Source organism: Myotis brandtii, unplaced genomic scaffold (genome assembly GCF_000412655.1).
Source record: "Myotis brandtii unplaced genomic scaffold, ASM41265v1 scaffold165, whole genome shotgun sequence".
Taxonomy (NCBI): domain Eukaryota; kingdom Metazoa; phylum Chordata; class Mammalia; order Chiroptera; family Vespertilionidae; genus Myotis; species Myotis brandtii.
The window spans coordinates 5,487,574-5,513,129 of NW_005356042.1; the positions used below are offsets into that span (position 1 = coordinate 5,487,574).

The window sequence follows — 25,556 nt, forward strand, 5'->3', positions numbered from 1 at the left end:
ACAGGGATATGTGTGAGCAGTCAGGAGTGTGTGTGAGCAGTCGAGCAGTCAGGAGTGTGTGAATATTCAGGAGGAGCTGGGGGCTTGGCTGGGGCTGGATAGCAAAGGGGAGGGGCGGGCCAAGTCTGAAGGTATGAATTCTGTTCTTTTCCAAACCTCTTAGAAGTAGCCTCTCTAGAACATTTTGTCCTAGACTGACCTGCCCTCACTGCTTATCAGTGGGTGAGCCAAGGTGCCTTCTGTAGGCCTGGGGACAGAAAGTCACATAGCACTTATTGATGAGAACAATCCATCAGTTGCCACAGCTGTGCTGACGGGAATGGCCTGGCCTGGGCTTTTAAATACAAATGGACAAGCACTTAGAGGCTCATTATGTCATACATTTGCCACAGGATTCTCCTAGAACAACAATCTATCTGGAGCTTATATCTGAGACCAAAAATGGAATTCTGACCCACCTCTGGGAGGGAGGCTTGGTGGCCGAGACCTAGGAAGTGCCTGGAGTTGTGTGGGGGTGTTCTTTTTGTTCCCAAGGGGTGGTCAGAAGTTTCCTGTAGCTTGTAAGGGTGCCACCACCCTTCTGGGCGAGGACTTCCAGAGCCTCTGGACTGTAGCCACTAAAGTGATGCCCGCCAGCTGCTGGTGGCTGACAGCTTCGAGGAGGCTGGTGTAACTGGAGACTGCTGTCTTCTCTAAGGTTTGAGTTATAAAAGTACAGCAGTCATTAAAGAAAACCTGAAAGAGCCAGGAAATATGATGAGAATAACCAGTTGTAAGCATTAGTTCCATTTCTCTGTGGACATATTTGAACTGTGCGTGGTCTGTTACCTCCATGACAATGTGTGAAAGAAGAAAGGTCATTTCAACCCGAATTTCAAGCTTTACTGTGCCCAGGTGTTTGGTGTTCCTTGCTCCTAGCATGTTCTACATGTTCTAATGGAGTGCAGCTCAGAATTTCTTTCTACCGTGAGCCAGGCTTTCCAGAGAAGTCTGCTGTGATGATTGGCTTGTGAGGTCCTTGGGACCCTGCTCTGTTCCTGGGCCTATTGAGTTCTCCTAGTCTCTTAAAACTGTCCGGGCCTTGGTTCCATTGGACCAGAGAGGATCCACAGTCTTGAGTACATGATGCTGCCCTGGAGAGAAGCAAGTCATCACCTGAGGCTGCAAATTCTGTTAGAGCTTTGTGGCCTCAGATTAGCTGCTTTTGCTGTGTCACTTTTATTTTTCTCAATATCGGGCCATATGTCGTTGCCTGATATTCTTGATAATTCCTGTCTGTAGAAGTTGGAAGCATCATGGGGGGATGTGTTGTCCTTATGACATATTTAACACGTTCTTGTGTGCAAATTGATGGTGACTTGTCGAAGAGCATTTTTGAACTTAAAAATAACTGTAACCATAGGGTTCTGAGTTTTGAGGTTCTGACCTAGAATTCTGGCAGTCTCCAGATTGCTCTAGCAGACACAGGGAATATCACTCACCACATGGTGAGGAGGTGGACAGGTCACTTTTAACCAATATCCAGCTCAAGGCGGTCAGGCAGGAGGAAATTCTTTTTATTCACAGGAGGGTTAGCCCCTTACTCTAGTCAGGAAGAGCCCATTTTGGAGTTTGAAATTAGAAAAAGCATGTCTCTGCTCTTGCAGCAAGGCAGGAGGGGTTTCCTTTTACTGGTGGGAGAGGCAGCTTTCTGTATTCAAGTCTTCACCTGATTGGATGAGGCCCACTACATTGGGGAGAGCAGTCAGCTTTATTCCATCCACCGATTTAAATGTTAATCTCACCCAGAAACAACCGCACAGACACATCCAGAATAACGTGGCCCAGTCAGGTTGACACATGAAATTAATCACCACACACTGCCTGCACAGAGGCCCCAGACCCTTCACCTGGCAGTTGGGGACTTGTATAAGTTGGTTGCCCATTCATTCATTCATTCATTCACTCCACAAGTACATGTGCAAAGGAAATTGAAGTGAAGGACATTTTCCAAAATGTTTACTGCAGCTGGTCATCTCTGTGTAGTGGGATTTCAGGTTGGCACTGGGATTTCTTCTCTCCAGTTGTCTTCAGTCAGTATCTATGCATTGCTTTTTAAATAAGGTGGGGAGGTGCCATTTTTTTAAAAAAAGTGAGATGACCCAACTTAATTCTTAATACACAGGCCCATGACATGTTGAACTCTGTCCCCACCTTTTAAAGAATCCTGCGCTTCCTCAGTTGTGTAAACTGATGGGATGCTCATCACTTCAGAAAGGCGCCCAGTCTGTGTCTTACAAGACAGCAGTTCTCTGTCCCTGGAGCTGCTTACAAAGGGGCTGGATTTCAAAATGACCCAATTGTCTGTTTTATTATGCTTGTTTTTTAAAAGCTCACTCCTTTAAATATGTGTGTGTGTGTTTTATTGATTTCAGAGAGAGGAAGGAAGAGGAATAGAGAGAGAGAAACATCAGTGATGTGAGAGAATCACCTATCAGCTGCCTCCTGCATGCCTCCTACTAGGGATGGAGCCTGCATCCTGGACATGTGCCCTGACCAGAAACCATGACCTCCTGGTTCATAAGTCAATGCTCAACCACTGAACCACACTGGCCGGGCTGTTTTATTATGCTTTTTAAAGACAGTTTTATTCTTAGAATTCTTTAGAAACTTTTGTAGGTAAGATTTGCTTCACTTCACATGTTTATAAGGCGCTGTTACAAGCCTTGAGCCTGCATCTTGGACATGTGCCCTGACCAGAAACCATGACCTCCTGGTTCATAAGTCAATGCTCAACCACTGAACCACACTGGCCGGGCTGTTTTATTATGCTTTTTAAAGACAGTTTTATTCTTAGAATTCTTTAGAAACTTTTGTAGGTAAGATTTGCTTCACTTCACATGTTTATAAGGCGCTGTTACAAGCCTTCATAATTCTCTCTTCCTCCTCCTGCCCTTTCCTCTGATTTACTATAAAGTGAAGACTGGCTGCCTCTGAAGTGAAGACCTGCTCTTTCTCTCTTCCTGCAGTGCTCCACCGATACAGACACATCTTGGGATTGTGGCAGCCAGATATCGGGCCCTATGGAGGACTGCTGAATGTGGTGGTAAGTCCGAGAGCCTCGAGTGTGGGTTCTTGTGAAGTCAGGACTGCTGTCCCACATGGACGGAACGTAGTGCCTTTTCTACCAGAGGGGCAAGTCAGCTGTTCTCTATGGACATTCGAGTAATCACAGGAGCTTCTCATCAGGTTGTATTTTGTGGCCCTAGCTGGTTTCATGCAGAACAGCAGTCTCCCCACAGTGAAGGTTGCATGTGCTCTGAATGGTGCCTTTTGAACAGCCCTGGGCCCAGGTGTTGCTGTAGCTGATGTCGAAGTCAAACAGAGTCAGGTGCCCCCTGGGGAGTGCTGGTGTTTTGCTCCTGCGTTCCCTCTTGTTGGCACGTGCCAGAAGCCCAGTCCAGGGGCCTGGCTGCACATCATATAATGGTAGTGGTCTGCCTCTCAATGGCCTCTGGGCCCTGGGTAGTCTCGGTGTAGCTCTTCAGAGCCCAGTCCAGGTGGGCTGCCTGGTGATGCTAGTTACTCTGTCACTCTGTATATTTTGCTCACCAGGTGGGGTTTTGGACAGAGATAAATACTGCTTTATATTCTTCATATTTGGTGGAAACATTCATTAAGAAACACATTTACATGTGTTATGTTTCATATCCCTGGGGAAAAGTGTTGCTTTTAAAACATTCTCTCAGAGACAAGCCAGACAGCTCCCAGGGTGGGCATATTTTTTTTCCTTTTAGTCAGGCCGGTGATAATTGTTTTTCATACTGGCAGTGAGTAATAGAGTAAAAAAAAAGAAGGGCTTCTGAAAGCAGGGGATAATTACAGGAAAATGGAACCCGTGACTGAACAACAGCACTGGCTCTTGTCTCAGACCAATTAGCATGAAAGTGTCGATAGAGCTAGACCTGGTGGATCCAGGCTGTTCTGGGGAAGCAGGAGTGACTGCTGGGCCATCCCAAACCGGGCTGTCCCTGTCCCCTCACTGAGAACGTGGGTGCCTTTGTGCTGAGCACGTGTGTGGGGACTGTGCCGTCCTTTGATCTGAGCTCTGTCACTTTCTGTCACTCACTGTCTCAAACACACAAGAATAGGGGGGATGGCAGCATGAATTACCAATGCCCACACGTGGATTCAGCAGTTACCTATCGGGTGCCACGTTTGTGGCCTCTGTCTCTGCCCCTTGGTGGTTTGTTTTCAGGCATTTTCAAGCAAATCCCAGGCCTGTGCCGCTTCATCTGTTCGTACTTCAGTGTGGATCTCTAAATCTGGGTATTTTCCTATGTATCCACCACATTCTCATCACACCTTACAAAAGTAGCAATAATCCCTTGATATCTATTACTTGAGACATAGCCAATATGGAAGGTTCCCCGATTATCTCAAAGCTGCCTTTGACAGCTGGTTCATTGAAATCGGGACCTAAACGAAGCCCTCGCATTCTATTAGTGTGTTTTGCCTCATGAGTCTCTCCTGTTGAAAGCAGAACTCCCTTTTTTTCCTCAGGTCAGTTGCCCTAGTGCAGTGGTCGGCAAACTCATTAGTCAACAGAGCCAAATATCAACAGTACAACGATTGAAATTTCTTTTGAGAGCCACATTTTTTAAACTTAAACTATATAGGTAGGTACATTGTTATTAACTTAATTAGGGTACTCCTAAGGCTTAGGAAGAGCCACACTCAAGGGGCCAAAGAGCCGCAAGTGGCTCACGAGCCGCAGTTTGCCGACCACGGCCCTAGTGGGTGACACTTTCTGGATTATTCCGCTTGCTTTTTTCTCATGTCATTTAGCTCCCCCCCGCTTTCTACCCCTGACTTTAGATCTGGAAGTTCTCTCTAAAAGGCTCTTTTGGATTCAGATCCAACTGCTTTTTTTCTATTTAAAAATTAATTTTTTCCAGCCTTATCAAGGTATAATTGACAAATTACAAGATTTATAAAGCATATGTTATGGTGATTTGATATACGTATACATTGTAAAAGGTTTCCCACCATCTAGTTAATTAACACATCCATTACCTAACGTTTAAGTTGTACTCTTGCAAATTCTAGTGATACAATACAGTGTTATCAACTATAGCACATTTTTTTTACATTAGAGAATTACTTTCTAATTAACAAGCGCTTGGTTGTGGGGCTGTGCTTGTCCCATTGCCATAGATCAGGCGCATCTGATGTCTCTTGGTCCTGAGGTTCTCCATGGGACTGGGGTGTGGAGACGTGGGATGGTCATCCTGGACAGCTGTGGGGGGAGAAACCTCTGCCTCAGTGCCTCACAGTAACCCTCACGTGGACATGCGCCCTTTCTCCTCACCACAGGTGGATGGCTTGTTTATTATTGGCTGGATGTACCTGCCTCCCCATGACCCTCATGTGGATGACCCAATGCGATTCAAGCCCTTGTTTAGAATTCACCTGATGGAGAGGAAGTCAGCCACGGTGGAGTGCATGTACGGCCACAGAGGGCCCCACAACGGCCACATTCAGGTGAGCGTATGCTTGGGCTCCCTTAGACATGGCAGCCACACGCAGTCGAGGGGTGAGGTCTCCCCTGCTCTTCCAAGTTCTGGTGCCAGCTGAGTTTGCAGTGGTGTTTCTAGTTATAACCCTGTGTCCATACAGATCAGGGGAAATGGGAGGAAACGGCTCTACCTCCTTCCCTTCTGTGTATTTATGCTGTGGTGCTGTGATGTAACTCCCCAAAGAATCACTAGTTGGAACCCTCTACTGGTTCTGCATTCAGTTAAAACCATTTGTTCTTTCCAACCACAATTCCTCACTGTTCTATTTTCAAAACCTCTAACACTAAGAAACGATAGCCCCTCTTTCCTGCTGTAAGAATCTCCTCGGAAAAGCACAAACACCTCTCTCTCTGGTGCACCGCTCCTCTGAGAAGGAAGTGCGTGCTCAGGGTAGTCCTGAGCTCCCTTTCCTGGACTGGTCACGATTTGTAGGCATATGGGGCTTCTGTAGATGAGTGGGGTGCAGCACTGAGGAGGGTTCATTGTCCGATGGAGATGCCACAGCTGATGTATTGTTCCCCGCTCTCCTTTGTCATGAATGCTCAAGATTGTGAAGAAGGACGAGTTCTCCACCAAGTGCAACCAGACGGAGTACCACCGGATGTCTGGCGGGAGGCAGGAGGTGAGCCTGCGCTCCTGTCACCAGGAGCAGACGTCATCAGCATGCCGCCAGCCGGAGGGCTCTCTCCCATGGTTCATCCTCACATTGTTGGTGCAGAAAGTGTGTCTAACCCTTTTGTCAGAAACGGCCTCATATGGATTTGTGTACACAAACATATGTTTTTGTTTCCCCGCTGCTATGCAAAGAGCCGAGGTCCAAGGAAATCTCAGTGTATTGCTTGCCAATTCCCCACAAATAACCTGGAGGACTGGCTGTGAAAGACATGAGTTTATTAGGATTTACGTGCAGGCCAGTGAAATTACTGCAACACAGGCTTTCACAGTACAGGATTATATAGAGTACAGAAAACAAAGCAAACGGGGCATGCTGGGTGGGCGTGCTCACACACACACACACACACACACACACACGCACAAGCTGTGTAAGATAAAAGCACCAGCTATTCGATCCAGGTTCACATCCGTAAACAGTTTCTTTTTGGCAGCTTCTGTGACCGAGAAGGTGGCCAGGCTCCCAAGGTCCCATAGCACCCTTACAGATGGCCTTCATCATATTCCCGCAGGGTGGGAGGAGGAATTGGAGCTTGGGTAGGGGCCCATGTCCTCATAGACCACACACCCACCAACCCTCAGAATGAATGACCAAAAGGAAATCGTTTTCAGTAGGCAATTCTCCTTCATCCCGAGAGCTTCTGTGTGCTGCACAGATTTCTTCTTGGAGGTGAGTTACAGGCAGATGAGCGGGCTGTTCTCAGAGCCTCACTGTTCTCCCCACGGGTGGACCTGGGGATGTCGATTTTCAGACCAGGCAGAGCAGTGGGTAAACCTGCAAGTCAGCTACACCAAGAGTTTCTTTGTGCTTCCTTTTGTTTGCACAAGTAATTTTAACTTGTCTTTGGGTTGTAGTTTTCTGAGGATCTAAGTCATAATACCATTTCCAAATATTGTCATTTCTTTTTTAATTTTTACAAATAGGGAACACTTCACAAATTTGCATGCCATTTTTGTGCAGGGGCCATGCTAATCTTCTCTGTGTCGTTCCAATTTTAGTATATGTGCTTTCGAAGCAAGCATAATATTGCCGTTTCTTAAGAAAAACTTGGACTTTTAAAATATAGAACACTCATTACAGCATCTACATATTTGTTGGGTGTGCATTTCTCAACCAGTTTTTTTAAAAAAATAATTCTTTATTGTTGAAAGTATGACATATGTCCCCTTTTTTCCTCCATTGACCCCCTCCCACTCACTCCCACCCCAGGCCTTAACCACCCTATCGTCTGTACGAGGGTTATGCATATATGCATACAAGGTCTTTGGTCGATTACCTCCCACCCACACTCCCTTCCCCACCTTCCCTCTGAGATTCTGCACTCTGTTCCATGCTTCCATGTCTCTGAATCCACTCCATTCATCAGTTTATTTTGTTACTTAGATTCCACATATGAGTGAGATCATGTGATACTTGTCTTTCTGTGACTGACATTTCACTTAGCATGATGCTCTGCAGGTCCCTCCTTGCTGGCTCAAAGGGTAAGAGAGTCTTTTTTATTGCTGCATAGTATTCCATGGTATAAATGTACCACAGCTTTTTTATCCACTCATCTACTGATGGGAACTTGGTCTCAGCCAGTTTTTGAGTCTCTGATGGCTTGTGCTAGCTTGTGATCCCTTTATCATTCTGCTTATGAAGGAATCAGTGAGTTGTCCAAGCCAGCCCTGTGGGATCATAAACTGCATCCACAGGGATTGCCAATTCTCCCACTTGCTTACATGCAAAGTCCAGTTCCAGGATTTCCGCCAGCTTTGCGCACCTTTGAAGGCCAAGTCCAGGTTGTCTTGATGCTCAGGCAGGGTCTTCTGCCTGAGCCTCACAGGTGCATTCTGTGTGACTCTCTTATGTGCTCTGCAAACTGTAGGCACAGCGACTGGATCCCTGTGAGCAGTAGTGTAGCCTTCGGGCCATCCCAAACTCTGCCTCCCCAGTGCAGACGCTGCCTGGCTTGTCTTTATGGATGATGGCCAAGGCCCAGCCACCCCTTGACTTCCCTGACCCTGCCTGTCAAGGCCCCCCTACCCAAGGGTTCTGAAAACTTGGGGGCTGCAGAGCAGAGCAGAGACAGGCAAGGAAGTACCCAGGTACTAAAATGATGTCTTATCATCATCAAATAGGAAATCAGCAGAATCTGTCAGGAATAGGTGCTGATATAGCCCCACCTAGGAGCCGTCTCCAAACCCACTCTCCAGCCTCCCTTTATGTTTTTTGGCATTTCCGATGTAGTGACAATCTCACTCTCGCAGTTGGATATATTTTTTTTAGGCTTAATTATTACTCCAGAGAGATTTTCTAGTCTCATTAGACCCCTTCACAAGTTTTAATTTTAGTTCAGCATAGCATTCCATCATCTTGCTCTGATGTAATCGGATATAACCATTCTTCTGCAGGTAGACATGGGGTTTGTGCTCAAATATTCATGTTTCTCCTATTACCCTCTTGATCACGTGTTTGAGTGACTTACCCTCTGGGAGCTTCAGTTCTTATGTATAAGATGGGGCCATACCATTATCTGCAGGCCCTAAGTGATCTTGGAGTGTTGAATAGGACACCACACATGAATGACTTAGCACCAGGCCTGGCTGGAGCCATCCAGAGGATGCCTGGTGTTACTACCCTCACCCCACTGTCTGAACTCCATGGAAACCTTATGGATCATGCAGAAATGGAATTGCTGTGTGGAAGGCCCTGAAGATGCTCCAAATTCCTGTTACATGTTGTCAGTTGGTAGGGCCTTGTGTACAGCCTGCCAGGGCAGGTGAGCCATGCCCCCCATGCTCCTGTTGGCTCTGGTATTGGCCTTGGTGAAGGCAAGACCAGTTAGCACGTGGACTTCGGGTTAGCTCTGATTCCGTCACTTACTAGCTAGGCGACTTTGAAAAGGTTGCTCTACTTGTGTAAGTCCCAAACCTCTGTAGGACAAGGAAAATGTTAACACCCATCTCCTAGGCCAGTGGTTCTCAACCTTGGCTGCACATTAGAATCACCTGGGAATCTTTTTAAAATCCTGATTTCTGGGCCTCATCCTCGATTTTAAAAAGATTCCCAGGTGATTCTAATGTGCAGCCAAGGTTGAGAACCACTGGCCTAGGCCGTTGTGCAGATTAAGCAATGATTATACAGTGCTAACATATGGTAAGCCAGCCCTGGGTAAATATTAAACTGGTTCTTATATGTTCTAGGCCCCTGAGTTTTTCCTTATGTATATATATGCTAGAAGATTATTTTATAGTAAACATGTATTTCAAAGTTCTTTGCTCTAAATAATTGGGTCTGGTTGGTATTCCTAATGACTTCGGCCTTTTCATGCAAAGTAAATAAGATTAGAACTATTCACAAGCCATCTTCTCTATGGCGCTTAGCTCAAGTCTGATTATTCACCATGGCAACATTGAAATCCTTGTTCATTACATTCACTTGCTTCTCTTTTTATTTGTTATTTATGTATTTGATTTTTTTAAGGGTCTTTACTCCATGAGTTGAGCCATTTTTAAGTGGAAGGTTTTGACTTTGGTGAAGTATAATTTGTCAAATTATTTTTTTATGGTTATTTTTTTCTGTGTCCTAAAAAAAACTTTATCTATCCTCAAGTGACAGTCTCTCTCTCTCTCCCCCTCTCCCTCTCCCTCCCTTCTACTCCAAAAATCAATGGAAAAAATATCCTCAGGTGAGGATTAACAAAACAAAACAAAAAAACAAATCAGCTGACCAGATAAATGTGGGTCTGATTCCAGGCTCTCTGTTTAGTTCTATTAATATATTTGTCACTCCTTATGCTCATACCACCATCTCGATTACTGTAGCTTTAAAGTAAGTCATAACAGGGGCTAGTGTGGGTCCTTCAGCTTTGTTCTTTTGCAAAATTCCTTTGGATGTTTAGTTTTTTTTAATTTCCATATGAATTTCAGAATCAGCTTGCTGGTTTCTACAGAAAGGCTAGCCTGGTAGGATTATGATTGACATTGAATCTGTAGGTCAGTTTGTGAATTGCTGATTTAATGAGGAGTCTCCAGTCTGTAGTGACTTCTGACTATGATTATGGCCTCTTTACTTTCTTTCAGCAGTGTTGGCATTTTCAGTGGAGGTCTGCACATATTTTGTAATATTTATTCCTAAGTCCTGTGGTTTTGTTTTGTTTTAGGCTATTGTAAATAGAATTAAAAATTTCTATTTTACAATTTTGTGCTGCTAGTATATAAAAATTCAGCTGATTTTTATATATTGACTTTGTAGTTCTAATAGTTGTTTTGTTTACTCACTAGTAATTTTTGTTCTTTGCCGGATTTTGGGCAGTAGCATACTAAAGCAATTGACAGATTGTAGCTCTTTTGTTTTGGTAAATTGCTTTCGCTTCCGTTTATAGAGCTCATTCTAGATAATCATTAGAAACACTATATTGAATTAGGAACTCAGTTCTGTGGATTAAGTTAAATGTGCAGAATGAAGCAATTAAGCACTAAATATCCTTCCCAGTGTTTGATTCTGTAATGAATTATTGAGCTTTGGGGACTGTTTGCGCATGCACTTACCAAACATACAACATTACTATGAAGGTACATTTGACAAAGGAAAATCCACCCACAGTCCCTGGACCCAGGCTGTACCATGTTCTCAGCAGCAGCTGCAGAAAGCACCTCTGGCCAACTCCCCATCATGGGACTTGGCGGCCGAGCCCTGCTGTGCTGCTGCTCTCGCAGAACCCTGAGAACTAGGCTCAGCATAGACACCTCCTGGTTCATGGGCACAAAGTGAGGCTCATGTGCTGTCCCTGGGAGCTCTGGGCCTGGACTATGGTTCCAGCCTCACCTGAGGGGACCCCTGCTCCTTCCCCAGAAGTCTGGGCTCGTTGTGCTCTGGGAAAGCAGGGACCAGAGGCCATTTTTCATTGGTGGCACGCCTAGCAGGAAGGGAGGCCAGGTGCTGGGAGACCAAACGCAGGGCAGTTCCCCATTCTCTGGCCCAGCCCTGTCTCCATCTGTCCACCCAGGTGGGTTCCTTTGTCATAGGTGTGCCCACAGCTATAAAAATGCTGCTTTGTCCAATCAGGATCCCAGCAGGCTCCATGCCCCTGTGTCATGATGGTTTTCACGACCTGTGTTCTCTTGGAAGGAATTCCGAACATGGCTGAGGGAAGAATGGGGGCGGACGCTGGAGGACATTTTCCACGAGCACATGCAAGAGCTCATCCTGATGAAGTTCATCTACACCAGTCAGTATGAGTAAGTGCAGCCGCCCTCGTGGGTACTGAGCACAGTCCCTCTCTGTGGGTCCTGTGAGTGCAGTCTCTGTGGGAGAATTAACTCAGTATCTCCCTCTCTTGGTACTCCTGAGCACAGCCCCCATCCCCACCTCCCCGCCTGCACCCCATATGTTTTCCATCTTATGGGCCTGCTGTATGTGCCTAATCCTCAGGGTTGTTTTCCCTCATCCACCCTGGGAGGCCTGCTTTCTCAGCCTCTCTGTCCCTGGGCCCTGTCCCTGCAGCCCGTTTAGTCCCTTTGCCATGTCCCTTGCGCAGTCTTGGGTTCCTGTCCCAGGGTGACAGAACAGGAGTGTCATTCCCTTCCCTCCTCTGAGGGCTCCACTCCAGCTGCCTTGGGGGGCCCGGTAGAGACATATGAGCCTGTTAAGCCTTGTTGGAATCAGAGGAGGTGTGAGGGTGCCATGCACCTGTGGGTGGAGTGAGCATGGCTCAGGAATATGGGGTACCCCTGCTCCCCACTTACCTGGCCATTCTAGTCTGCTTGTCTTGCCCACCCCCTGGGGTAGGACAAGGAGGTATGGGCTCTGCACTGCGGCAGCTCCGTGGGACTCTGCCATGTTGTCACACTCCCCACTCCCCCCACAGCAACTGCCTGACCTACCGCCGCATCTACCTCCCGCCCAGCCACCCGGACGATCTCATCAGGCCAGGCCTCTTTAAAGGCACCTACGGCAGCCACGGCCTAGAGATTGTCATGCTCAGCTTCCATGGGAAGCATGCCAGGGTCACGAAGATCACGGTAAGTCCTGGGGCTACCTGGCGGGTCCAGCCCTGTGTGCACTTGTCAGGTTGGCCATGGCAGGGCACTCGGGCTGCGCCTTGGCTACTTGATATGGCTGGGACCTGTGGCACCGCTTCACCAGGGAGCTGATTGGGAGTGCAGATCCCCAGGCCCTGACCGGACCCACCCAACCAGAATCTTAGGGGATTTTGAGCACTTCCGCTTCCCCACAGGGCTCTTTTCCTGGCTGCACACAGATACCTTGAGAATGGGAAGTTGAGAAAACACTAATGCCCTTGCCCCACCCTATAAATTCTAATTTCATGGGGAGGGGGCTGGGTAAGGGCTTCACAGCCTGCCCAGCTGACCCCAAGGGCCAGCACATTGGAGACGCCCTGCAGTAGCACATAGGCCCCACTGCCTGTCCTGTCCTCAGCAGCTTGTGAAAGCAGATGGAGGGTTGTTGAGCCACGTAGGCCGTGTGTTGCCCACTCCAGGGGCCACTAGTCATTCTGGGTTCACCTGTCATTTGCGTAGTTGGTGGGGTGAGTTTCTGGCAGATACACTAAAGCATCCTGAAGAAGCAGCACCACTTCCTAGTCCTCACAAAGCATTGCTCCTGAACCTGTCTGCCGGGATGCCTCTGCTTAGGGAAAGCTCATGTGAACAAGAGCCTGGAACCAGGGCTGCGTCCCTGGCACGGGGCCTCTCCAGCAGGGATTTTGGCATGCTCCTGGGCTCATGGAAAGCTGAAGGGCCTGGGGGATCTCCTTGGGTTCAGGCTTAGGAGCTTCTGTGTTCCAGGCAGATCTATCTGGTGGCCTCTCAGGCCTGCTGCCCTCTGCCTGACCCTGGGAGAGGATGAAGTTCTCTAAGCCCTGGTTGCTTCAGTTGTCACACAGGCTAGTTTCCACCTGTGGTCTTTGAATGCAGATGAGCCACTGTGCTGGGTGCCTACAGACCCTCAGCAGATCACTAGTCGGTGTTGTCATTTTCTGTCCTCAAAGATCCCTTCACTGATGGAGCTGGCTCCTCTAGGCATTAGTTTTTTTGTTTGTTTTGTTTTTTTAAAAATATTTTTTATTGATTTTTTACAGAGAGGAAGGGAGAGGGATAGAGAGTTAGAAACATCGATGAGAGAGAAACATCGACCAGCTGCCTCCTGCACACCTCCCACTGGGGATGTGCCTGCAACCAAGGTACATGCCCTTGACCGGAATCGAACCTGGGACCTTTCAGTCCGCAGGCCGACGCTCTATCCACTGAGCCAAACCGGTTTGGCTAGGCATTAGTTTTTTAAGGGCTTCTAAAATGGTCCTACTTCTCAAGGGGTTGCTGCTAAGTCAGTAGGAACGCTGAGTGAGCTCACCTGGCCACAGGTGGGATCTAGGCTGGAGCATGTTTCTGCTGCTCTCTGAGCCCTGCTGACCACCATCCACTCGATCCACAGGGTGACCCCAACATCCCCGCCGGGCAGCAGACAGTAGAGATCGACCTCATGCACCGCATCCAGCTGCCCAACGTCGAGAACCTCTGCAACTTCAACGAGCTCTCCCGCATCGTCCTGGAGGCTCAGGAGCAGGTGCGCCAAGAGCAGCAGCGGCAAGAAGACAGGACTGAGGACGGCGAGGGTTCCGGGCCACCCACTGAGGTCAGAGAGCCCGGGAATGAAGGGGCCGCACCTTTGAAGGAGGAGCCTGTCCAGTTTGTTCTGCCTGTGGGTGTGAGCTCAAGGAACGAGAACTACCCCCGAACCTGCAGGATGTGGTAAGGACAGGAGGTGGGCGAAGACCAGTTTTGGGGTAGGACCTGGCTCTGACAGGCCAGCGGCAGGGCTTGCTGCACCAGAATGGGAGCCTCTGATGGCTTGGTCCAAGCTCCAGCTCATACCTGAACAGATGGTGCTGTTTCCTGGGCTGTACAGTCAGCTATCACATCCCTTGGGGAGCCTCAGACTGGGGGTATTAGAACTGCCAGGTGTGAAGACTCCTCCCAGAATGCCTTGCATCACATAGTTACTAAGGTAAAAGGGAGACGAGGCAGGATGTCAGGCAGCACTGAAGCAGACAGTGAGGAAGCGGACTCTCCCCCTGCCCACACCTCTCCATGTAGAAAGCCTGCTTGGAGTTCGCCCGGATGTCCTTGCAGGTAAGGCCTGTCATGAGTTCTCCATCCATCTCCTAATGAAGGTAGTTCTGAAGTCAATCCATTATTTCCTCCTGTGATGCTTCCTTCCCTGCAGAGGTCCAGATCCCTGATCTTGGGACAAGGCCTCCCCCAGGCTGCCAGCTCTTCACCTGACTTGCTGTTCGTAGGGTTTTGTCTCAGGCCTCTGCTTTCAGCCACTCGGGCCCACCCCTGCCATTCAGGCCATTCCCTGGTAGATGAGTTATGAGAACCTTGCCCCCAGTCCCCTACACTCCAGGGCTATTTAAGTTTTGCTAAAATGAATAAAATTAAAAATTCAGGTCCTCAGTTGCACTGGCCACATTTCAAGTGCTCAGTAGCCACACATGGCTTCTGGCTACCACATTAGACATGCAGATCTAGAATATTTCATCATTACAGAAAGTACTCCTGTACGGTTGCCTTAGTGGGCATTTTGAGGGAATAATCTGTCAGTCTCCTGGCATTACAGCTGACCCTCTCCACCTTCTTCAGGTTATTTATAAAGGTTTGTTTCCCTTTACTTCTGGGCCAGCTGCTGTGTTGTGTGTCTGCAGTGGTCTAAATGGCCACTTACTTATAGACTAACAGTGTGGGCAGCTGGCTGAGCTCCCTGAAAAAGATTTAGGTATCTACATGGGCTTGGCAGAAAAAAATTATTACATTTTCTTATTATACAGTTATGATAAAAGTGACTGAATTTGGTTTTTCCAGAGGAAGACATACAAATAGCATTCCAATATAATTTCACCTGATGTAAATATTTTTGTAAAGTTTTAAAATTTTTTATTATAGTTGACATGCAATATTATATTAGTTTCAGGTGTACAGATCACATCTATATACCTTATGATGTGATCATCACAATAAGTCTAGTAACCATCTGTCACCATACAAAGTTATTAGGATAACTATTGTTGACTATTTTTCCTGTGCTGTACATTACATTCCCGTTTGAAAGGCCATAAAAGAAAAAGGCTCTGTTATTCCTGTAAAACTTGACAGGTCCTAGTAGCTCATGGCCAGCTAAGAGCCCATTAGTAGCTCACCAGGATGCTGGGTCCAGCCAATCTGGAAGCTCCGGTTCAGACCCCTGGCCGAGCTGTAGGATGGTCCTCCACGCCAATCCTGAATATCAGGGGCTCCATGGCTTGGGGGGCCTGCTGCGATCCTTCTCTGTCTGGTTGGCGAAGCGTTGCCACAGCGCCCAAGCAGGAAACATTTGCTGTGTGTTCTCTAAGCCTTTGCCTCCCTGTAGGCTCTGGACCTTTTTCCCCACCCAGGAAACCCTCTGAACCACAGGCTGCTCTCCCTTCGTCAGCCCAGCAGTGTCTTAGCGTGGCCGGGAGATTTGGGGGTCTCGGGCACCATTCCACATGCTGGGAGATTCAGGCCAGCCCCTGACTTCTTGTCATCCATCAGAAGCGAGAAAGATAAATATATTTCAGCCTCATACTAGTATATAGAGATCTCAAAACTTGGCCATATGATATTTGAAAGTTTGACCTTCTGAGTTAATGTCAGTTGCATGACAATAAGTCTTTATTGATTATATTTAAATTGTTCAAATGTTGACATAACTACCCCAGGAATTAAGATTTTTGTTACCTGGGCCTGTGTTGTGAAGATATATGCTTTGGGACAGAGTTGTGAGGTGGGGCTGCTTGAGGTCCTCCTCCTTTAGTTGGGTGAAGTGGTAGAAATCAATGTTTGGTCGGGTGATCCCAACCATCTGGGGTGAGCACAGTGCGCCTGCTCACGTGTGTCTCCCCACATGCCCAGAGCCCTGCACCTCTGCTACGATGGCTTGGTTCCTGGACGTTTAGAGTTGTGCAGGGGCCCTATGAAGACAAGCCTTCTTGAGCTGCTTGCTGGTGAATAGCAAGAAGTGGTCTGAATGGAATGAAGGGTGTTTTAGAACACCCCGGGATGACACAGTGCTTGACTGGGGCCAGTGCAGGGCCTCGAAGCCCCTCTCACTCTTCTCTCCCTTGTGCTTTCCCTCTTTCTTTGTTCAGTTTCTACGGCACAGGCCTCATCGCTGGCCACGGCTTCACTAGCCCTGAGCGCACGCCCGGGGTCTTCATCCTGTTTGACGAAGACCGCTTCGGGTTCATCTGGCTGGAGCTGAAATCCTTCAGCCTGTACAGCAGAGTCCAGGCCACCTTCCGGAATGCGGACGCACCGTCCCCACAGGCCTTTGAGGAGATGCTCAAGAACATTCAGTCCTTGACCTCCTGATGGCCCCTTCCCTGTTGGGGGCGCGGCTCCGGACCCGGTGACCTGGGAAGAGCAGCAGCATGCACTTTGGAGATTTGACCTTCTGACCAGAGCACCCACCTTCCTGTAGGCGTCTCGGCCCGAGATGCTTTCTATAGAGTGTGCAACATATGTCTGCATATTTATCAGTAGCTGATGGGAAGGCTGAGCTGAGCATGTCTTATAAAAAAAAGAATTGGAGAAATTGAGTTTGTCTTTGGCTCACTGACAGTTTTCTAGGGAAAACAAAATCCTCCTTCAGGAGAGCTCATGACACAACTGAGTCTCTTGATTTAGGGGGCCAGTGTGTGGGGTGCCAGCTCCACAGTCCACTCTGCAGGAAGCAAATGAAAGTGGCCATGGACCTGTGAGGGCAGCCTGGACAGGTAGGGAGGGCAGTGTTTGTGGAAAGAGAGCCCCAGGGAGTTGGGATGTCAGTCTCAGGACCCAGGACTAAATTTCCATTTTTCTTGTTTGTATTTTGTTTGTTTTTTCTTTTTTGTGAATTTCCTTTTCTATACTGACTCAGATTTTGGACAAAAGCACTTCACTCCCATCTCAGTTTCTGAATCAGGGAAATGGGGCTGGCGATACGGGTCACTAGAGAACGTCTCTACAAGCCTTTGAGCAACTTGGAGGCCTTGTGAATACCACCCCTGGTCCTGGCCCCTGGGCAGCACCCATATGCCTGCCCTGGCCTCTCTCTAGCGTTAGAACTTTCCCAGCAGCCAGTTCCTGTCAGTGCTCATTGTGTCCTGCCCCCCCCCCCGCCCCCCATACACACACACATATGCTCTGATGTTAGAATCTGAAACTGCAGCCACATGTCCCAGGACTGGGACAGGGTTATGTCTTTTTACGACCCTGTGTTTATTCCATCTGCATGATGTACACAGATGCTATTCTGGGAAGTGCTACAGCACATGAGGACTGCAGCCCCTTTCTGGGGAAGGGGGCAGCTTTCTAGAGAAGTCACACTGTACCAATCAGGTGCCCTTTGGAGACCAGGACCTCTCTGGGACCCTCTTGCATGGAGACCTTGAGCACTGACTCTTCTACTGGTGGTGTGCCCGTGTTGGGTTGACACCTGCATTTGGGGAACCCCCTCTGAGGTCCTTGCTGGTCTCAGTATCTATTGAAGAACAGAGCCCTACATGCATGCTGGTCTCCAAGGACATTTCAGCTCTCCCTCCAGCCTGCACAGAGCCATCTCCACCCCATCTGCCCAGGTGTGCGCTTCACGGAGGGCAGGGCAGAGTTCCCCTCTGTTACTTTTCCTTGTTCGATGGATTGCACTGAGCCCCCACACTAGGGACGAGGGACCCCAGGGAAGGGAGCAGCTTTGTGGTACCTTCATATAGAGACCAACCTGAGCTGTCTTGTGAAATATGTCCTCTGTTTTCCTGATTAATTTCTCTCTGGCTTTTTTTTTTTTTTAAATAAAAACATCCCCATTGCCCTAGCTTCAGTTCGTTTGGCAACTTTGACCTTTTGCTTCCCAGTATCATAGAATTGACAAGCTCTGGGACACAACCCCTAAATGGCAAACTGGTCCTCCTAAGAGGTTCTGTGGGGACCCGAGAGAGGCAAGTGGAGAAGGTGAGGTTCCTCCTGGGCAGCTGCAGGGTTCATCTGCCTGGCGCTGTCAGCTGAATCTCATTAGAGATGCATGCCCATTGCTCACCTTCCAGATCCTTCTAGCAGTCCTGCAGTCAAGTTGAGGCATGGTCCCAGTTTCCACATCTTCGACAGGACTGAGACTGAAAGTGTCACTATTCCTGTCTTGCAGAATGACTTTTACTCTCGTGCCAAGTGTGGCCGGCCCTGAACCCTCGTGATAACTATGGCCGTGAAGCTTTCAGGAAAATGAAAATGGACAACTGGGCGTGCAAGCCCTTGTTCTCTATGTTTCACCATTGCTTAAGTAAAGTCAAGAAAATGCCTATTTTACCTAGAGCCTGAGGCTCTGTCACTGCTCCTGTCTTGCAGAATGACTTTTACTCTCGTGCCAAGTGTGGCCGGCCCTGAACCCTCGTGATAACTATGGCCGTGAAGCTTTCAGGAAAATGAAAATGGACAACTGGGCGTGCAAGCCCTTGTTCTCTATGTTTCACCATTGCTTAAGTAAAGTCAAGAAAATGCCTATTTTACCTAGAGCCTGAGGCTCTCTCTAAGGCAGTGGTTGCCAACTGGTGGTCCTTGGACCACTGGTGGTTCGTGAGGTCCGAAAGGTTGGTGACCGCTGCTCTAAGGAACTCCATCTCCATCTGAGGCCTCCCCTAAGCATTGTAAAGCTCACACGGATCGAAGATGAGTATTTCTGATTCAAAACCAATCTAAACTCCGAATGATGTAACTTGCCTCCAGTGTTAGGGTCTATACACGGCTTCTACAAATAATGACTAAAATAACCCTGGGCTGTGGGCTGCTGACTGCATTCACGTCGGCCTGTCTCTGGAGTGAGGTGAGGGCCCAGGGCCTGTGGGGTCTTGTCTGGCAGTGCCCGCAGTGACGCCAGGCAAGGCCAGTCGCCGGTAGTCCAGAACATGTGTTGTTTCCCCCTCTGATGTGTCCTCAGCCAGCTAGCGCTTGGTTTCCAGTTCAGCAGAGAGTATGCAGGGACCCAGCACCAGCTGGCTTTCTCGGTCACGGGAATGGTCAGGCAGCTCATCAGAACTTCCTGCATGAATTAACCTCGAAAGAATTAACTAGACCTGAATGACCCATTTTAGAGACCAGCAATGCCCATGTGGTGCTTGATTTGGGAAGGGTGGCAGGTGGGCCTAGGTCAGCCGTGGGCAAACTACGGCCCACGGGCCGTTTCCAGTTCAGCAGAGAGTATGCAGGGACCCGGCACCAGCTGGCTTTCTCGGTCACGGGAATGGTCAGGCAGCTCATCAGAACTTCCTGCATGAATTAACTTCGAAAGAATTAACTAGACCTGAATGACCCATTTTAGGGACCAGCAATGCCCATGTGGTGCTTGATTTGGGAAGAGTGGCAGGTGGGCCTAGGTACAGTGGTCGGCAAACTCACTAGTCAACAGAGCAAAATATCAACAGTACGACGATTGAAATTTCTTTTGAGAGCCAAATTTTTTAAACTTAAACTATATTGGTAGGTACATTGTTATTACCTTAATTAGGGTACTCCTAAGGCTTAGGAAGAGCCACACTCAAGGGGCCAAAGAGCCGCAATTTGGCTTGCGAGTCGCAGTTTGCCGACCACGGGAGGAGGATCCTTAGACATTTTTCCATTGTTGGCAGCACCTTTGCTTGCCACCTTGCTGCTGGGAGGTTGGGTGAGGCAAGTCTGTCATGTGGACTGCAAGAAACACCTGCATCTGTATGCTTGGACATGCTCTGTTCTCTGCTACTCAACTGAAGAGGATGTGATTGGAGATTTCAGGCACAAGTCATTGGAGATTCTTCTGTGTTAGGGCTGGATGTATATTGCAAATGATCCTTTTTTTCCAGCTATGAGACACAGGCCTGGCGTATATCCAGTTATATCTGCTCATCCAGTTCAGACCTCCAATGTCCACTGCTGCGTGCAAACAGGTTTGGAGGCCACCTAGCCGTGGGAGAATTCCCGATTCCGCAGTGCAGACTGGGACCTCCCTTTCTGACCACATGCCCAAGTCTGGGCTTCTGGCTCACTGTGGCTGGTGCTTGCTGTTGTGCTCCTTTCCTCCCATCCCCTCTGTCCTGACCCCAGCTCAGGCCCAGGCAAGTCCTCCTGGCCAGCGTGGAGAGCAGGGAGTGCACACAGTGGTCTGACGAGCTAGATGCAGGTGGGCCTCCTTTCCTGCTTCATGCCGATCTAGCCCAGGGGCCAAGTTGACATGACAGGCTTTCTCTTCACCCCGCCCCCGTCCCCCCACTAATTTTTAGAGAAAGAGGAAGGGAAGGAAGAGAGGGAAAGAGAGAACCATGGACACGAGAGAGACACATCAATTGCCTCCCGCAAACACCGAGACCAGGGCGGGGATCAAAGCTACAACCAAGGCACGTCCCCTTGACCAGGAATTGAACCCCAATCATTCAGAGTGCCAGCCAGCACTCCACTGAGCCAAACGGTCAGAGCAACAGGCTTTCTTTCACTGAGAACTTGGAGTTGGATGCTGCAGCCAAGACTGATTCTCTCCACCCTGACGACACTTCAGGGCTGTTGTTCAGTTTATGGTTGCCCAGGTTTCCTCGCACTGCCAGTGAGTCACTTTTTAGTGTCAAAGGAACAGAAACCTGCTCAGTCCCTTTGTCACTTACTGAACTTGGTCACAGGAATCGAAATTTCCTAAGTTCCTGTGACCACAGTGTCTGGTGTATAGGCTCCAAGCAGCCATATGTTTGATTCTGAGTTTGGAGAAAGCAGATGTGTGCTTTTGGAGCCTTTTATTCTGTTCACTACCTTTGTGTTCCAGCTGTTAAGAGTGCTATGGGATGTCGTCATTTTTTCCTGAACTTGAAAAAATACCCCAATTTATGTGCCTTCCCAGTGTTAACGTAGGCTAACTTCTCTGTCTTTATTTTTGGGAGAAGATCTGGAATGTAATCTGACTAAACGCTCTCAGAAGTATTTAGAGAGTCGAAGAAAGCCAAGTGTTAACGTAGGCTAACCTCTCTGTCTTTATTTTTGGGAGAAGATCTGGAATATAATCTGACAACGCTCTCAGAAGTATTTAGAGAGTCGAAGAAAGCCACTGTTAGATAAGACGAAGGCCCCAAAGTCTGGGCAGTTCTTAATATTACTAAATGCAATTGCTGCTAAATGTTAAAATGTAGTACAGTACTTTGCAGAGGCAACTTTAAAGGATGAGCTTGAGCAGAACCCAACCTGATAAGTTTAGGCAACTGCCAAGAAGAAATGAATGTGTAATTAACCAAATAGTGTATACAAGTCATGGCTAAGCCTCCCTCCGGGGAGACAGAGCTTTGGGTGTCAATCTCCTTTACTTGCTGCAAGTAAATAAAACTACCTAATAACAACCACGTCTTGAGTAGGACACCCCAGGCAGTGAACCCCTTGAGTTGGGTAACACCACAATGCCATCAGTTTGCCTGAAACTGTCATTGGAAATGGGATGTGCACATGCGTGTTTGTATTCACACAGGCACAGATCACACGGCATCCGTTGGGCCTTCCCACACTGAGAGGAACAGGGCTCTACCTGGGAGCCCCTGAAGACCTCTGATCAGGCTCAGAAGATGGCTCTGGCTGTCAAGTTGAGAAGGGACTGCAGGTGAAAAAGGTGGTGGGAGATGTCCCCAGGAGGCTGCTGTGGGGATTCTGGTAAGGGTTGACATGGCCTGAACCCTGGAAAATGACAGGACTCTGGCTAAGGAGTTGTGGACTGCTGGACTGGGTTGGAGGGCTGAGAGGGAAGAGCTGATGCCACTTGCCCCAACACTGTCTCAGGAGACCCGCCTGCTAGCGGCTCAGTGCTGGAGCCCACCTCACAGAGCCACTGTGACCACTCATTGGACCGCAGGTGCCTGGACACATCTCAGGGCAGCTGCCATACCAACATGGGAGCCCAGGCAACAGGAGGAATTCATAGGTCACCCTTGTTCAGAGAGTCTTTCAGAGCGTGTCTGCTGAGCACCTTGTGGACCAGTCCAGGAGGCAGGCGAGGACCTAGACCCAATTCCTGTCCTCTTCTCAGGCCCCTCCAGGATGCAGGATGGAGCTAGGGGCTGGCTGAGCCTGGTGAATGCCCCTCGTCACCAAGGCGCTTCTCTCTGTTCTCAGTGTTCCATGGTTGGATTGGCAAGCTTCCATTGGGCACCACAGGCAAGTGAGACACTTCTCAGAACCCCTCTTCTCCCGAGGACGCTTTGGTGATCTCAGGGAAAGCACTAGGATGTGGGTGCTTGGGGTGGAGGGGTGTGTGTGTGTGGGGGGAGGGGGTGTGATGGTGACAGAGGCATTTGAAAATGAACAAACTCTCCGAGCCTGGCTGTCTGGCTTGGGCTGTGCCCCTTTCACAGCGCTGTGATGACAGGCAGGAGGAGGGTGAGAGTGGGCTCTGTGTCCCACAGCAGGAGGATACAGTGAAGGAGAGAAGGGAGACCGAGATGCTGAAGTTACACAGCTCACTGAAGAGAGAACGCTAGAACGCCACAGACTGAGAGGCGAGGAGAATAAGGGTGACCATGAAACCCGTGATCCCAGGAGGAAAGGGTAAGAGTTTGGCAGCAGAATTGCACATGACGTCCACCAGTGGGCACCGGGCACATAACCCAGGCCCCAGTGTGGGTGAGAAAGTGAGCATCCTGTATACAGGAGCCATTATCACAGATCACACCAACGCAAATCAGTGGCGCCTGGCATCTGAACCCAGACCCACTACATGGCCTGACTGGAAAGGGATACTTTAACTTCCAAGAGACTCAGAAGTCCCCCGATAAGGAACATGAAATCTTAAAACTTACAGTTTTTAGATTTTATTTAAAAATCATGTTTTAACTTAATCCAGGATTTAGATTTGTAGAACTCCTCTTCCACGCCTGTGGTGGGTCAATTAGGCTGAGCGCAGGCTAAATGCAGTCCCCCCTCGTGCTCTCATGCAGGGACCCCTGGCTGGTGAACACACTGCACAGTAACTGCACCATGATTCAGGGACTCAGAGCCCTCACTCTGCTCCCCCTTCCTTTTCCTGGGAACTTTGGAAACAAAAGCCTGGCACAGAAACGTTTGGCAACCACAGGCTTCTCTAGTCCCGCTTCCCTCCTGTGACAGTGGCATTGAGCCAACCCTTGCTTGAAGTGGGAAAGGAGAGGGAAATATGGGGGCAAATACACTCAGGTACTGACGGTTCATGTGCCTGGCTCTCCAGCACCTTTCATGCTCTGTCTTACCTGATCTTCTCAAACTTCCTGTGGGATCGGTTCTATGGTTGTTAATAGTTTACCTTTGAAACTGAGGCTTGGAAAAGTTAGGAGACTTGCCTGATATACACAGGAATTCACAGGTTGCTCTTGCTCAGTCATTCATTCACAGCATGTCTGCTGAACACCCTGTGGACCAGGCCAGGAGGCAGGCGAGGACCTAGACCAGTGATGGCGAACCTATGACACGCGAACTCATTTTTTTGGTTGATTTTTCTTTGTTAAATGGCATTTAAATATATATAAAATAAATATCAAAAATATAAGTCTTTGTTTTACTATGGTTGCAAATATCAAAAAATTTCTGTATGTGACATGGCACCAGAGTTAAGTTAGTGTTTTTCAAAATGCTGACATGCCGAGCTCAAAAGGTTCACCATCACTGTCCTAGACCCAAGAGGCAGGGCGAGGATTGGGATCAGGCCCTTGTTATTCTGAACACTTGGAGCCGGGTGGGTGGGGTGTCCCTTGGATCACCAGCTGGCATGGTAGATTTGCTTTCCTGGCTTTGAACATCGTACAGGTGGAATCACATGTACATTTTGGGGTCTGGCTTCTGTGTGCTTCATCTACTTTGTTGGGGGCTGCGATTGTGTGTTTGTGTTCCATGTGAATATGCCATAAGTATTTTTTAAAACTTTTCTCCTCTAGACATTGGGGTCATTTCCAGTTTGGAGCTGTTAACAGAAGATTGCTGTGGATGTTTTTTGCCCATGTCTTCTGGTGGACATATGCTCTCATTTCTCTTGGGTGTATAACTGGGCAAGGAACTGCTGGTTATCGAATATTCATGTTTAGGTTTTATAATACTGCCAAACAGTTTTCCAACACAGTTGTATCTATTTCATGAGCAATGTATGTGGGTTCCACCTGCCACATCCTCAAAAACTTGGTATCTTCAGTCCTTTTAATTTTAGCCATTCTTGGTGGGGATGGCTAAAACAGTGATGAGCTGTTCTTAACATGAAAGGACAAGACAGTGTCTCAGTGGTAAGGACCAGAGCTTGCGAGGGTCATGAGCCTGTCCTCCATGCTATAGCCATGCTCCAGTGGGCTTAGAAGGGAAATGGCAGGGAAGCCAAGAGCACTCCCAGGTGGACAGAAACATGACAGCTAGCTGTACATACAATGCTAGGCTAATGAGGAGAGTCCTGGATAATTTTCTCATTAGCCATTAAGAGGCCAGTGATGACACTTATAACCACAGATACAGGGGGTAATGTTTGAGCTATTTAGCAGCTAATACGGTAGGGGCACTGCCCAATCAGCATGGGTGCTGGCCAGGAGAGCATTCATGTGTGTACTGCTCAGTCCTGCTCACAGTCACGCCCTTGATGGTTAAATAGCAGAGTGGTGCCTGGGAGCACCCCTGTTTGCTCCACGGTTAGAGTGCAACACATGGGGGGCACGGCCCATCAGGGCTACAGTTCCTTTTATGATGGTGTGGACAAATATTGATATTGAGAGTATTAAAATGAGCATGAAAATACTGAAAAGTGGGTAAAAACTCGTTTCCAAAAAATGCAAAATGAAGTTTGTGATAAAGGAACATATAGAGGCAGAAAGTATTTGGTTTTACGAAAATGTGAAGACATTATCCTGCTTTCATTTTAGCAACTGCCCAGCGCGGGCACCCGTGCACGGAGTGAAGGTGGAGGAAGGGGAGACTAAGGGGCAGCTGGACCCTCGGGGCGGCAGCCGCTTTGAATTCCACGGCCTTTTAAACCTCAGGTCGCTCAAGAAACACACATTTCTCTAAAAGCCACAATTTGAGCCCATCGGTAGGGTTGTCAGATTCAGCAATGAAATGCGGTGCACAGTTAAGTCTAAATTCCAGAAAAACAATGAACAACTTCAAATACAAGTAGTAAGTACTGTTATATGCCAAGTCCTGCGTGTGATAAACTCATGCCGAGATGCGTCGTGGCTCCCTGAAACCTGCCCTGGGCCCGCATCCGCGCGGCCCTGCAAGGGTCGCACTGACTTCTCTCCTTCCGGAGGACAGGCCCCTCTCCCGCCCCCC

General features: G+C 48.5%; 2 protein-coding genes and 2 long non-coding RNA genes across 11 annotated transcripts in view; 2 read left to right on the forward strand and 2 right to left on the reverse strand.

Moving 5' to 3' along the window:
- FBXO31 (F-box protein 31) overlaps positions 1-18,076 on the forward strand; it is a 40,504-nt gene extending 22,428 nt beyond the window's left edge. For 2 of the 3 annotated variants that reach the window (XM_014536675.1, XM_014536673.1), the window contains 7 exons: positions 3,009-3,085; positions 5,356-5,523; positions 6,106-6,180; positions 11,344-11,453; positions 12,083-12,236; positions 13,669-13,985; positions 16,403-18,076. In XM_014536675.1, coding sequence (XP_014392161.1) covers positions 5,383-5,523; positions 6,106-6,180; positions 11,344-11,453; positions 12,083-12,236; positions 13,669-13,985; positions 16,403-16,625 — 1,020 coding nt within the window. In that variant the 5' untranslated portion in view covers positions 3,009-3,085; positions 5,356-5,382 and the 3' untranslated portion in view covers positions 16,626-18,076. Of the gene's footprint in view, positions 1-2,639; positions 2,659-3,008; positions 3,086-5,355; positions 5,524-6,105; positions 6,181-11,343; positions 11,454-12,082; positions 12,237-13,668; positions 13,986-16,402 lie in introns of those variants that run through there. The other variant, XM_014536674.1, reaches the window with a different exon arrangement.
- Positions 7,155-25,556, reverse strand: part of LOC106725448 — a 21,491-nt gene continuing 3,089 nt past the window's right edge. The window contains exon 3 of the long non-coding RNA XR_001361339.1: positions 7,155-7,507. This is a non-coding gene — a long non-coding RNA (uncharacterized LOC106725448). The remainder of the gene's footprint in view (positions 7,508-25,556) is intronic.
- Positions 17,133-18,841, reverse strand: LOC106725447. The gene is made up of 2 exons (XR_001361338.1): positions 18,795-18,841; positions 17,133-18,594 (listed from the first exon to the last, which is right to left on the reverse strand). It is a non-coding gene; the product is annotated as an uncharacterized LOC106725447 (long non-coding RNA).
- Positions 19,029-25,556, forward strand: part of LOC102246517 (chromosome unknown open reading frame, human C16orf95) — a 19,909-nt gene continuing 13,381 nt past the window's right edge. For 3 of the 6 annotated variants that reach the window (XM_014536676.1, XM_014536681.1, XM_014536680.1), the window contains exons 1-5: positions 19,029-19,107; positions 20,120-20,203; positions 21,757-21,935; positions 22,395-22,436; positions 22,685-22,826. In XM_014536676.1, coding sequence (XP_014392162.1) covers positions 21,905-21,935; positions 22,395-22,436; positions 22,685-22,826 — 215 coding nt within the window. In that variant the 5' untranslated portion in view covers positions 19,029-19,107; positions 20,120-20,203; positions 21,757-21,904. Of the gene's footprint in view, positions 19,108-20,119; positions 20,204-21,756; positions 21,936-22,308; positions 22,437-22,684; positions 22,827-25,556 lie in introns of all 6 variants that reach the window. The other 3 variants (XM_014536677.1, XM_014536678.1, XM_014536679.1) reach the window with 3 other exon arrangements.